Raw genomic sequence first — 14352 nt, forward strand, 5'->3', positions numbered from 1 at the left:
CTTTTGTAGAGAGTTTTTTACATATCCGTTTTCATGTTTGTTTGTTTGTTTGTTTTTTTCCGATTTCTGTACTGTTTCCAATTTTACTATACCTTTCTTGACACAGGATATCAGAGCATTAACATTGTTCAGGAAGTAGGTCACAGGGAAATTACAGTTATCTTTCAAATGTTGACATTTTAAAGTTATACTTAGGTGAATTTATGCTCAGGTTTCAAAATACTGAAAATTTAACTATTCTATTTTTTGAAACACCTACAAACTTTTAACCTTAAATATAGTTTAAAGTTGCTGGGATAGAATCATTTATAGAAACTGACACAATTTCTGAACAGGCTTAAAAAACAAAACAAAGAAAAAAAAAAAAACAACTTTGGGCTTTTTTTTTAAATTTTAATTTAATTTTATTTTTTTTTTATTTTCAAAGCTCTACTGCATTTTGGTGGGGTTTTTGTTTGTTTGTTTGTTTCACTGGCATGACCTACTGTATGCAGAAAAAGTAAACTAGAATGACTTATTTTCTTTTTTACTAACTATTATGTCATGACCAGGAAGCTGTGTGACTAAGCACTGGATAGCATGTAATTACTAAATCTGCTCTGACACTGTGTTGATCCTTAATAGACATTGCTATCTTAGGTTCATAAAATATTTAATGGCTGTTTAATGGTTTACTTTATTTGCACCCATTCCTAAAATGATTTTCCCAGGCAAAACAATGGACAAGCATAAAAAAAAGAAAGCAACATCCGAAGCTCTGAGTAGTCCATAGGCCCCATATAAGCAATGCTTTATCTTACTGTCAGGATTTATTCATGGAGGCACAGGGTTTCATTTACATATCTGAATTCCACTTTTGACTGTTGTGGCCTGAGACATAAAAGTTGAATAATGAATGCATACAGTTTACCCAATGTACTGATTTTTACCTGGAATCTATAAGCCAGAGTGATTTGGATCTTTTGTCCTGAGGCCTTTTGCTTACTTTGCTGAATAAGGCAAATAGAGATCATGGTGGGGACAGAGAACACATGGGAGGGAAGTGTGAAACCTATATGAATGACAGATTAAACAAATTTGATAATTACACAGTTTTTGTTGGTTTTTCTTTTTCTTTTCTTTTTTTTTTTTTTTTTCCTGCCTTTTTAAAGCTTTATGTTCTCCTTTGCTTTATGTGTAATACTCCTTCCCTCACTATATAGCTCATGAATCCTAAAATGGGGCTTGTTTCAGCCTTTGAGATATGCCTGTTCAGTCACTGATGTCAAGACAGCAGCAGTGTCCCTTGCTACTCCTGTTAATTGTCATCCTTAGACAACAGTAAATGACCACACCAAATCGAGTGCAGTATTCTGCCTTAGTAAGCAAAGTGAAAGCATATCCTGTTAAATCTTTCTAGCAATCTTCCCATCTCTCTATTTTTATTTTTTCCAGAAACCGCTGAGTCAGAGACTCCAAAATATTTTTTGTGCTTTCTTTTATTACAGCTTAATAATTCATTAGTAAAACACCCTAGAACTAGACTATCATTTATCTCATTTATCTGGTTCTTACAAAAAAAAAAATAAAATAAAGTAAAAAAGTTACAGATAAGCAATACTAGAAGCACTCAGGGCTGCTTTTTCCAAGGAGGGTTTAAAGGGGCCATGGAAGTGCAGAGACAGCAGTGATTAAATCTTTGCACAAGTGGGATGGTAGAAAAACCTGAATACTTTCCTACTGGATAAGGAGTCTTGACAGTTCTTTCAATTTGTTTCTGAATGTTGGTAAGACTTTGGGAAATGGATCCAATCCTATCTCTGTTGAGTAGAATGTACCCAGAAAGTCTGTCAGGTGTATAATTGATCATTTGAAACTGCTTTTGGATAGCTCTTTGACTTCAGATGAAAATAACTTCATACATATTAATTACATCATCATCATAAAACCATGCATATTCAGATAAGGCTTGTTCACTTTTGCAGTACTCATGAACATAGGAAAGGTAAGAAATTAGGAGTGATTTCAGAAATCTTAACTCGCTTCAAGAAAAGTGCATTTTACTACCATTATATACTTTTTTTTTTTTCAAAAACAACAACAAAAAAAATGCTGCCTTCTTAACATTGTTTACCTTAATTGGAATCAAATACTGCACATCATGAGAATAAATTTCTAACTGTAAAGGAAATCAACTGTGTGAAGTCTATGCCTACCAGGTTAAAAATTTGCATCTCTTTATGGATGCTGTCACTCAATCTACAGTACCTGAGACCAAAACAGTTCGGGCTTTGTTTTGAAAATAAAGTAGTCCTATTCCTTCAGGAACCAGTCTTCCACACCCAATGTGCCTCAATGTTCTTCTCAACTCTTGTGCTACCTTCTCAGTAACATTGGAACAACAACAACAGCAAAAAAAAAAAGGTTATTTTTCATCTGTATCACTTCCTGGTGCAATTCCTTTGTTAGTATACAAATGCCTGGGCCAAGAGGTGGGGATGAACTGGAAATTGGAGTGGGAACTTAATTTTCAAAAGCAGGATCACTTTGTGTCCATGTAAAGTGTTAATTTGCAGCACAATGAATCTACCTAGCTCTGTGACCATGTTTGACTCCATGTGTGAACCATTTACACACTGTAATCTAACAAGCAGCTGTCTCACTGTGGTGGTTTCACGCAGAGCATAGCTGCCCATCAATCACCACTCTCTCACTTCCCCTCCTCCTCCTCAAGAAAAAAAGAAAAAAAATTGTTTGGGGAGAAAATATGACGAAAAAAGGTTCAAGGGCTAAGGCCTGGGAGATTGCTCACCAATTACCTTCATGGGCAAAACAGATTCAGCATAGGGAGATTAATATAATTTACTCCCTATTACTAACAGACTAAACTAAAAACACCTTCTTCCTCTTTCATCCTCTCTACCTCCTTTGATCAGCACAGAGGAATAGGGAATAGGGGGTTGAAGTCAGTGCATAATGCTTCATCTCTGCTACTCCTTGATCTTCACTTTCCCTGCTCCATTGTGGAGTCTTTCCCATAGGATGCCATCCTTCCCAAGCTGATTCAAGATGGACTTCTCACAGGCAGCAGTTTTTCAATAATTGTTCCAATATGGCTTTGTATCATATGGTCCATCCTTCAGGAACAAACTGATTCAGCGTGCAGGTTCACAGGCTGCAGGTCCAGTCCAGAGTCTGCTTCTGTGGGGGCTCTCCGTGGGCTGCAGCCTCTTTCAGGCCACATCCACCTGCTCCAACATGAGCTCTTCATGGGCTGCAGCATGGAGATCTGCTCCATAATGGTCCTCTCCACAGGCTGCAGGGGAACTTGTGCTGCATGGGTGTGGTCTGGGGTGATCTTTGCAGCTTTTCAGAACTTAAAAGGGACATACAAAAAAATGGAGAGCAAATTTTTGCTCAATCAGATAATGACAGGACATCGGGGGAATGGTTTTAAACTAAAAGAGGGGAGATTAGAGATTAGGAGGAAATTCTTCACTCAGAGTGTGGTGAGGCACGGGAACAGGTTGCCCAGAGAGGCTGTGGATGCCCTGTTGGTGGAGGTGTGTTCAAGACCAGCTTAGAGGGAGCCCTGGGAAACTGACGCCACTGTGTGGCGTCGCTACCTATGGCGGGGGGGTGGAACTAGATGAGCTTTAAAGTCCTTTCCCACCTGAGCCATTCTAAGATTCCATAATTATTTGATATATGCCATTTTCCATTGGTTGTATCTAGATTTCTACAGGAAAACATGATAATTTAACTAAAACCAGATACAGAGTAATGATCTAGACAATCCAATACTTCAATTTACTATGAAAAATTCTAAGTGTCCCTTACATCTTAGCAAGGTCAAATAGCATATATTTTGAAATTCCCAAGAATACACTGTCAGTAAGTGAGATGTGAGTTATTTTGCTTTAGAAAGAGTAATTGCATCTTATTTGAAATTTCTCTTTGCGAACTGAGAAAATACTTTGTATGAACATGCCAGTGGTGGGTCAAATGTTAAAACTGCACAGCTTTTCTTAGAAGTGCATTCCTACACAGAGAGAACAGATCTGAAAACTTTGGATTTTTTTCCTTTTGTCAAGGCAGAAGTGGAGTACATTTTCTCTACAGCAGTTGAGACACCCTGCTATGCTCTCAAACACCTTAACATTAATGCACATCTTCATGTTAACAAATAATAAGGTAGTTGCGTAATTATACGCTCTTTGAAAAAAAAAAAAAAAAAAAAAGTGATCCTAATTCAGACTATCACAATAGCTCTCTGAATGAGAGCAGTAAGCCTAAAATTTAATGACAACTACTGCCTTCTATTAGAAATAGAAAATAGTAATCACTTTCCAGTATACTTACCAAAATGCATGGGTTCAGCCAAAACTAATAATCATTTCAAATTCAATTAGCCTAATACTTTTGAATAATCTTTTTGTAATAAGCAAGCTCCAAATATGTAGGAAGAGAAATTATCAATTTGGTTTTCAAAAATAACTAAATTAAACCATAACTGAGAATAAAGGATATATTTAATGCATTCTTAGGAATTAAATGCATTCCTAATGCATGACAATGTGAAATATATATTTGTACTGGGTCTGCTTGGAATAGAGTTAACTTTCCCTGCAGCAGTCCATACAGTGCTGTGTTCTGCAGCACCAGTTCTGGGAAGGAGCTTCTACCATTCTATACAGTTTAACTAGTCTTAACAACTGTTATAACAATTTAGAGTAGAGTATGTGCTGGAATTGAGGACAACCACAGCAAAGTAGCCTAGAGAATCAATCCAGTTTTTCACACACTGAGTATAAACTATTTGATTTAAAATGAACAATAGCAAAATAAGAGACTGAAAAATTTTAAGTGTCCTAAACAGAAACGTTAGAAAACTCATGTATTTTCAGAAACTTTCTGAATGATTAACTGAACTTCCATATACTGGAAAAATTGTCTCAAAATGAAATTGCTACTTTTTTTCAACAATGAGTATCTCAAATCCTAACTTTTAATTTAGATAAAAAGGAATGTTTCATTAGATCTCATTTCAGTTTTTTTTTTCTGTTGAGAAAAAAAATGTTGAGAAAAATAGTTTCCTTAAACTATTAATATTCTGTCAATTTCACTTCCAAAATGATAAAATAAAATAAAATAAAATAAAATAAAATAAAATAAAATAAAATAAAATAAAATAAAATAAAATAAAATAAAATAAAATAAAATAAAATAAAAATCAATCATCTTTCTTGAAATTATGAAATGTCAGAGTCAGGCCTTGACACCAGACAGAAAAAGACTGAAAGGTATCTATGCAATTTTTCACAGTATTTAATGAAAATGTCCTGTTAAGATTTTCTTAAAAAAAAGACCTGGAATAACTGAAATATCACAATGACTGAGTGGAAGATTATGGAAAGTTATAATTCCTAGACATTTCTTGCGGATAACCCTGGACTATCAATTTTATATATATTCTTGTTCATTGTTTTTCCTAGAAACAGAAATTATTTTATAATACAATTAGGTGTGCTGAAGGAGAATAGTTTTATTGTTGTTTTAAATCAGTAGGTGTAATAGTCATATAAAGCAACAAAAGGTTTAAGAAATGATTCTATACTACTACTATTGAAATCAACCAATATGTTTTTAGTAATTTTACAAATCAGGTGCTATTTGCTTTACAGAATAAAAAAAAAATAATAATAAAAAAAAATCAAGAGTCTGGTTTTAGTTTTAGAACTGTACTCGTTTGTACAGTTTATAAATTAAGATGTCATGAACTAAACCTGAAGCTATATTTATCTAAGGAGATATAAAATATAACCACTGTAAATCTAATTAACAAATTGTTGTTAATTAAGATTTCCAAATCTATTTTTCCCAGCATATGGGGGGGATAATTTTACATAACTGAATACATCAGTCTAATTTGGGGAATATAAATGACAAGCTAAAAAAAGAATGTACTCTCAATCTGCTTCTCCACATGAGAAATTATTAAACTAACATTGCAGTTTTTTGTTTTGTAAATAGATAATATGAGAATTTCCACTTATAAAGTAATCTTGTTATATCATTTCAGTATAGACAAAGCCTTTTTCAAAGAAAAATAAAAAAAAGGTCATTGTTTTAAGCTCATGACTGAATACATAAAATGCTTTCAAATATCATAAAATGCACATTTAGCTATTCAGATGGTTCATATTCTCAATATGTCATTGGTGTTACTAATTATTATTATAATTTATTGTTTTAATTTTTTTTTAGTTGACAGTTAGTTCAAAAGATTTCAGTTTAACAGACTGAGAAATAAATGGCAATTCAGTAGTAGTCTAATTCAGGTAATTAACTATGTAGGTGGCAGTATGAATTAACAAATTATAAAAGACTATTCAGTAAAGCTAAAATTCAGTGTATAAAATTCTACTATGCACTGACATAATAAGGAATATAATTTATATGCATCAGTTATAGAAATTGAGTTTTGTTTTCAAAACAATATGGCCTAATATGCCATATTTTCTTATAAAATTTGAAATAATGTAGTTTACTGGGTTTGTGTTTTGGTTATTTTTTTTTATTTTAATTAAAAAATTAGAAAATACGGCTCTACTGACAAGGGCTAGCCAATTGCTTGTTATCAAATGCATCTACCTATTTTGCATATCTCTCATAATGAGATATGTAAACCAGTTAGGAACTTAAGATTTTCCTGGAAAGCATCAATGTTATTTATGGTTTTGTATACCTCCCCTTCTTTGTGAACTGATAATATATTTAAACCAATACAACACACAAGGATTTTTGATATTCACATCTCTTCAGAGGAGTGTGATGTTGGTGCCGTAAAACTATCAGGCCAGAAAAACACAGAATGCATCAGTTACTGCATTTTTTTTTTTTTTCTTTCCAAATGAAGTGAGTCTGATCTTGAAAGAGTTTGTATACTGCTCTTTCTTCTCCTTGTATTATGCAATGCAGTTACACTGAGATCAGGAATTGCAGAAGCCAGCCTAGAAAAAATATTCTTGCTACTTTAAAGTCAATAAATAGAAATTAGCTACAAATAGAACATAGCATATATACAACTAAAATAAAGACAAAAAGTGTTATGGCTACCCAGGGTGTTGTATCTCAGATCAGGATGAAAATGTGGACATTTGTACACTCATTTTCATGAGTGCAATACTGACAATATCCCCACCGTATTATAAAATGAGGCTACATATATAGCTTTCCATGCAGAAACTCCTCCAGAGAGAACTGTGACCAACAGGTGTAAACCAGCTCTTTCCCCAGCTCTGTGCTGAAAAGACACCATTCACCTTCTGACATCCTGTAATTCCCTGAAAGTTCCACCAATCCTTACCATCACAACCGCCCTTTCCAATCTGTCTTAAAATATACATTTTCTAATATGGTTAAAAATTAATATGGTTAATATGGTTAGAATGGATAGATCAGCAAACAAGGAGGTGAACAAGTCTACAGTGCCTTTCATATCAACATTCCACTCTTGGAATATATTTTGAAATTATTTTACAGATGCAATTAAAATATGAATATACATCATATATATCAATATGTGCAACAATAACAACTGTCTGCCCTCTCCCCCTTTTTTAGCTTTAAGAAAGCCTGATGTAGTGAGAAAGGCAAAAGTCACAAAAGTTATCCTTCCACATTTTCCTTCCCTTGTTTTTTACCAAATTAAAATTGTAGTGTGTAGCTTACCATATTGTAGGTGGTTCAGAACCTTCTACTTCTAAATAATCATATTTTTCTTCCATTTGGAAATCTGTAAATATGAGTGAGATAGTATCCCCAGGCTCTGCCACAATTGTCCATGTGCAATCTGCATTATTATGATACTCATTAGGAAAGTTGGGGCTCGATATGATACCGCTGGATCCTCTCATAGTTCCTCCACAAGCATCCTCAGCTGTGAAAAACAAAACAAAACAAAACTTAAATGTCATTAAAATCACCCTTCTCATTGAAAAAATAATGTTGCTATCTTTTAGGTGACCAATTATTTCATTTTTTTAACAAGTTGTACTCGAAATACTTGAAACTTCAAAGTGTTAACAAGTAATTCCTTTAGTTTTTAATTACTTCAAATTATTTTAGTCAGCACATATTTTTATAACCTACTTTTTATTATTTTTATTAGCATTGTTCCACTCATTTTACAACATCATGCAAAAATTTAATGAGTTCTTTTGCTCTAACAAAAATGTTGTCACAAAACAAATTGAGTTTAACCCGTATTACACACAGTCTACACATGATGTGCAGCAGCCACATCATACTGAAAGAAGCATGAGAATCCTATCCAATTTACACTACTTGTATTATCATAATTGTATTTTTGTGACTTGTTAGAGATGGTTAAGTATTTTTCTTCAATAATCTTTTCCAACTCTCAAACAGCTGATCAGTTTTCAAAAGGAAGCCATTCCTGGAAGATTTCCCAAATGTCAGATGCAAGACAATTTCACAATTTCACCATAAAAATGTTTACATCAGAGTAATTTCATTTTTTATTTATTTATTTTTTTAATTGATCATTTCTTTCAAATGCAACCATTGAAATACTTTTTTTTTTTCTTTCTTTTCAAAATAAGTTTCCAAGTTTCCATTTTCTAATGTACAATCTTATGTTGGAAAAGCTTCGTTCTTTACTAAGGTAAGAGAAAATGACTGAATTGTTATATATTTTCCAGTTTACAGGTATAATATGCCTAATAATTCAAAAATTGTTTTTGAGGATATCATAACAAAAATATTTCCAGGAGTTAATAAAATTTATCCTGAATGTGGTGTTTTTAGATAACTTATATGGAAAAACCTTTTTACTGGATGGAAATACCATATCCCACTTTTTATCTCACTTACTCAGTTTATTAGCCAAATGTCTGAGGCATACATGTACCTGAAAAGCAATTCTTGCTTCTGCTTAATTAGAACGTTAACACAAATAAAATGTGCTCAGAAACCTGAAATAAACAGCCGATATTGCTGAAAAATTAACAAGGATTTTTTATTATTTTTATTTTTATTTTTATTTTTTTATTTCCAAAGAGTCATCACAGAACAAAAGCTATAAAGAATTCTGACTGACATAGGGGCTTGATCCTAAGGAAGAAAATTTTAAATAAATGTAACAGACCTCTTAATTATAGTAATTTTTAGGAGTTTAAAACAGCAGGCTTTGTCCCTTAAAAGTTTTGTTAGATTATTATGTAAATGCATAGACCACCTAAAGTAAAAACACTTCTTGGGTTTAATCTTATGAATTAACCAGTGCATTTAGTATGCAAAAAGTAAACAAAAAAACTGAGGAGCCTCAACACATTACATGATCAGTTTCCTTACTGTGAAAGGAATAAAACTAAAACAGTATATGAAAGGTAATAATGAAGTTTGGGTTTTATGCATCGAGGAGCATCAGGAAAATAATTTTTAACTATTAGTTCTCAAAAGGAAAATTTCCATTAAAACAACGTGGAAAATACTTTCTAAATTACTTTGAAGGACCTTTATAGTTACATTAAATATTGATTTACATGTTTTATCATCTGCTGTTTTGAAAAAGTTCTTAAAGATAATTTTTTTTCAGCTAAATTAATTAAGCTTATGTAATCCGGGAAGACAAATAGTAACATGTGGAATAATTTTTCAATACATATAACAAGTTCAAAGCAGAAGATTAGGAGTATCATGCAACACTAGAGATTTTGGAATAGCTTTCCCTCAGACTCAAAAACAGAAGTACTTTTGAAAAATGCTGTACTACAGAACTCATTATTTTTGCTTTTCATAAATGAGTTATGGAGAAACCTAGCCTAGTTCCCAGTAATATAAAAGCTGTTCATTAAAAATGTTGCTCTACTATATTAATAGTTAAGAGAATAAATAGAGTGAGCGTGTTTAAAAATAGAGGCTGTGTCAATGATCGTCTGCTATTTCTGAGCTCAGAAATCTCTTCGTAGGGATTTTTGCCAAAATGTAATTTTGTCACCATCAACAAAATGGCCTTGAGAAAATATCACATATTTTGGTCTGATTCGTGTAGCAAAGTGATTAAAGTGATACTAATGTTTAATTGTTCTTAACGTAACCAAAAGCATACCATATATCTTCTTAGCCTTTGTAATGCAAGTATTAGCCCAATAACCAACAGAATTATTTTGCTGTGTTCATTTATCACTTCACCTATAGTATAATTTATATATTTTTCAGTTGGTTGGTTGGTTAGTTGGTTAGTTGGTTGGTTTTTGTTTGTTTTTGTTTTATTTTGTTTTGTTTTGGCACTAGTCTTGTAGTCAGATCCTCAAAGGCTAAGGGAAAGCTTGTCTGGGAAAGGGCTAAATAACATCAATGTTTATTAAACATCATGAAAATGTTTGGTACCTTAGACTGTGAAGTCACCGGAAAAGATAATAGGCCTTCGAGAAGGCTGAGAAACACTGAAGTCAACAGGAGCTGACTTCAACAGGAGTTGACTTCAGAATGCATAAAACACTTACAAATAAAATTAATTTAAAAACTGTTTCTATAGAGTCTTCTTTTAGCAGCTGTATCTCTATACTCAATATTCTATATTTCTATCACATTCAAACAGAAGAATTGTTTAGATGTCAGCTCTGACATAACAAATAAAAGAATAACTAGTAAGAGAGAAAATATTTATGAAGACTAACTTGTATCACTAGGTGACAAGTTTAATGACAATATATGAACAAGGGAGAAAGAGGAGAAAGATAAACTTTGTACTGAGAATTTCTGCACTCAGAATCCATATTTCTCTATTTCTTTACCTTGCCACAACTTTCTGAATTACCTCTGTCAAACTACTGAGATGCAAATCTTCAAAGATACTTAAATATCTACCATTACAATCACTGCAATCAAAATGTAGTATCTAAACAGCAGCTAAGCACCTAAATGCCTTGAAAGAACTGCATACTATTTCTTTTAATTTCCAGTTACCAAACATGGAGGAGAATAGGAATGATACAAAGGAGCGATGACAAGACAATACTTGGGTAAGACTTGGTACAGTCTGAAATTATGCAGTTCCAAACACATAGCAAATATGGATGGCATTTAAAGAAAAAATACTCTTTTAAAATACCTACTCCCTATTTTCAAAAAACAAATTAAATTTATTTTATCACATATTCAGAAAATTTATCTAGCCGTCAAACTTGCAAATGTGATACAAAGGCATAAATGCAAAAAGTATGCACACTGCCAAGATGTCACTTTTGCAAACATACTTCTCTGATCTTAACCATATGCTGCAAGGGGAAGATTTTTCAAAGTGATATGCAAGTGGGGACTTGGCTTAGAAAAGCTTTTTGAGGTATTAAGAATTCAGATGAAGATCTCTATTTGAATATGCATGAGGGTTCATAAGGAGAGGGAGTATCTCCGCTATTATGATGTGAGTGATGATTGTGAGAGTATAAAGGTTTAGAAGGGTTTTCTTCAGCTTTTTTTCTGGGCGTACACAGATTTCTAATTTTATACAAAAATACATGCTATTTTTTATTTTCTTATTAAATACCATGAAAAGGAAGAAATATTTGTGTAATTTCTGGTAAAAATTAATTTCATAAAATTTTGTTTTTTAAACACATGAACATCTTCCTTGCTTGCTGTTCATTATTCCGTTTTTCATATTGAATTTTGAAAATATTTTTCTCTAGTTAATCCTCTCTTATTTAAACTTTATTTTCTGCTTATTCATCTAGGTTTTGGTGCTATTCACAATAAAATTACATGAACATTGAACTGTAATTTTCAAGAAGACAGATGATCAAAGACAGGCAATGCTATGAGTGATTTATAGACCATGCAAATTCACTGATTTCAGTGACAGTTCAATGAGATCGCATTATTAATCAAATTTTAATTTGGCACACAATGCATCCTGTCATCTGATCTATCTAGATATTTATAATGCATTGAGCAGTTGAACTTAAGTGTATAACTCAACTTCACGGAGTAATTGACATCTGTTATCTAGTCTTAAGAATAATGTAAGAAACAGTGTAGCAGCTTGCCTAGTTAAAACAATGATTTTATAGCAGCTAATAAAAGTTATGAGCAAGCAGAGACACTTTAGAAGGAATCCATCAAGAAAAGCTGAGATGACCTGTAGCAATTATTCTGTACTATGATCTTAGCCACACACACTCTATGGATTCATGGGACACTACTCACTTAGTGTAGTTCAGGTACAACTCCAGACGTAATGTGGTCTGCTCATCTAAATTTTAGGAAGACTTATGTCAGGCAAATTGGATGAGCAGCCTAAAGCAGTCAGCATTCTACTCTCTCCTTTTAATCATGTAACAGTAATTAGTTCTTTTAAATATACACATTAATAACTACCTTGTCAAAGGTCACAAAATATCTTTACATTAAAAGCAATAAATTCTTTGAGAAACTCCAATGATTTTGCAAATAATTAGTATAGGTGAACAGGTAACACTAACTATGTGTCTTATCAATATGTATAAATACCTTAAAGGAGGCTACAAAGACAATGGAGCCAGGCTCTTTTCAGTGGAGCCCAGTGCCAAGGCAAGAGGTAATGGGAACAAACTAGAACACAAGAGGTTCTGGAAGCATTTCTCCACAGTACATGATGGTACATGATGGAGGACTGAAATGGATTGCCCAGAGACATTGTGGTCTCCCTCCTTGGAGACCTACAAAAGCCACCTGGACACAGTCCTGGGCAACTTGTTCTAGGTGTTTCTTGTTTAAGCAGGGGGTCTCTAGACCCTCTCTAGATGAGAAGGTCTCTAGAAGTCCTTTCCAACCTTAACCATTCTGTGATTCAGTGTTTTCAAATATGCTTTTTTTTTTTTTTATTGTTGTTGTTGTAAGGTCAACTAAGATTAACATGTCAAATTCTACTGTAATATTAAAATTCACCACAGCTCCTGTTTACTGTTTTATTAGCATAAAATATTTCTGATCTTTTAAAGGAAAATTATCAGAATGAAGAACTTATGTAATCTGCTATGTGAAAAACTTAGTCAGTTTTAAAGTCTGCTATATAGTTATCTATGAAATTTGAAAATAAATTCAGTAATAAATTACATAGATCAACACAAAAATATTTGTAAGGAGCTCAATAGGCAATGTCATTTTCTAGCAGATTTCTCTCTGTTAAAGAATACTACTTTGCACACACTACCTTTCCCTGTAAATCATCTTCAGAATAGCCTTATGGTGTTCAGAAATGTAAATGAAATAATTACTAAACATTCTTCAACTGAAAATCTTTAAGGATAGTTTTGATGATTTGTCATTAATGACTTACATAAAATTTATCCTTCTTTTGAAGAAAGGGACATAGAACATCTCTTAAGGACAACGAAGATTTGTTTGCTTTGGCTTAGTGCTGTGACTTGTAAAACTCACAGGGATTCTAGATCCCAAATAAACCCAGGAATAAAATAAAATGACATGATTCACATCCTCAAATCCTTCATTTTGCACTTCTATGTTCAGTATAACTGTACAATTTATACAGATTTGACAGCCAGCAAAAAAAAAAAAAAAAAACAAATAATAGCTTCTGCAGCTAAAAAGGTGAGGAAGCTCAGGAGCTTACACTGTGCTCTTGCAGAAGTTAAATGGAATAAATTACCTCCTAACTTGCCTCTTCTGAGACAGAATCACAAAAATGAGTGATGCTATTGAGAAAACACTACCAACACCAACACAATTGTTTGAGCAGCCTCTGCTCAGACACAAGTGGAAAAGGGCAACAGCTGCCTTGGGTGGGTGACAGCACTGGAGACCCATAAAGGGGAACAGTTGAATGAAAAGTATAATAATCTACACCCCTTTGCGTGGCCCCTGGAAGAACCCATGCTGGAGCAAAGAAGCATGGGAAACAAGGATCAGGAAAAAATGGAAACCAGCAGATGATAACCCCCATCCTCCTCGCCAGTGGTTCTGAGTGTGAGATGGGGCAGTACTCAGCAGCACTCAGCAAGGCAAGAGTGGAGACTGGAAAGGGGCAGGAGGAGTCTAGAGTGAAGTTGAAGCAGGTAAAGGGGGATGAAAGGTGTTATCTGTAAGGAATTTAATGCAATAAGTTCTGTTTCCTTTTGTTTTGCAACACCTGAATAAATAATTAAAGAATTATGTTAATGGTTAATAGATTGCATTTCAGTGAGATTATCAGAAACAGGGGTGTTGGCCTACAGCTGTATATCCTCTTGTGAGTGTTCTTCTTCTGAGTAACACTGTGCTGAAGAGTTTCCAATTGGAAAAGCATACATTTTCTAGTAACATGGCAGAATGATCACAGTGACAAAGATGATTATGCTAATGTGTAAA

General features: G+C 33.3%; 1 protein-coding gene across 1 annotated transcript in view; it reads right to left on the reverse strand.

Annotated features, from left to right (window-relative positions):
• The window catches only part of CSMD3 (CUB and Sushi multiple domains 3), a 668812-nt gene that overhangs the window by 479776 nt on the left and 174684 nt on the right, over positions 1–14352 (reverse strand). Inside the window, 1 exon segment of the mRNA XM_068672527.1 lies at positions 7714–7921. Coding sequence (XP_068528628.1) covers positions 7714–7921 — 208 coding nt within the window.

This window comes from Anas acuta, chromosome 2 (assembly GCF_963932015.1).
Source record: "Anas acuta chromosome 2, bAnaAcu1.1, whole genome shotgun sequence".
Taxonomy (NCBI): domain Eukaryota; kingdom Metazoa; phylum Chordata; class Aves; order Anseriformes; family Anatidae; genus Anas; species Anas acuta.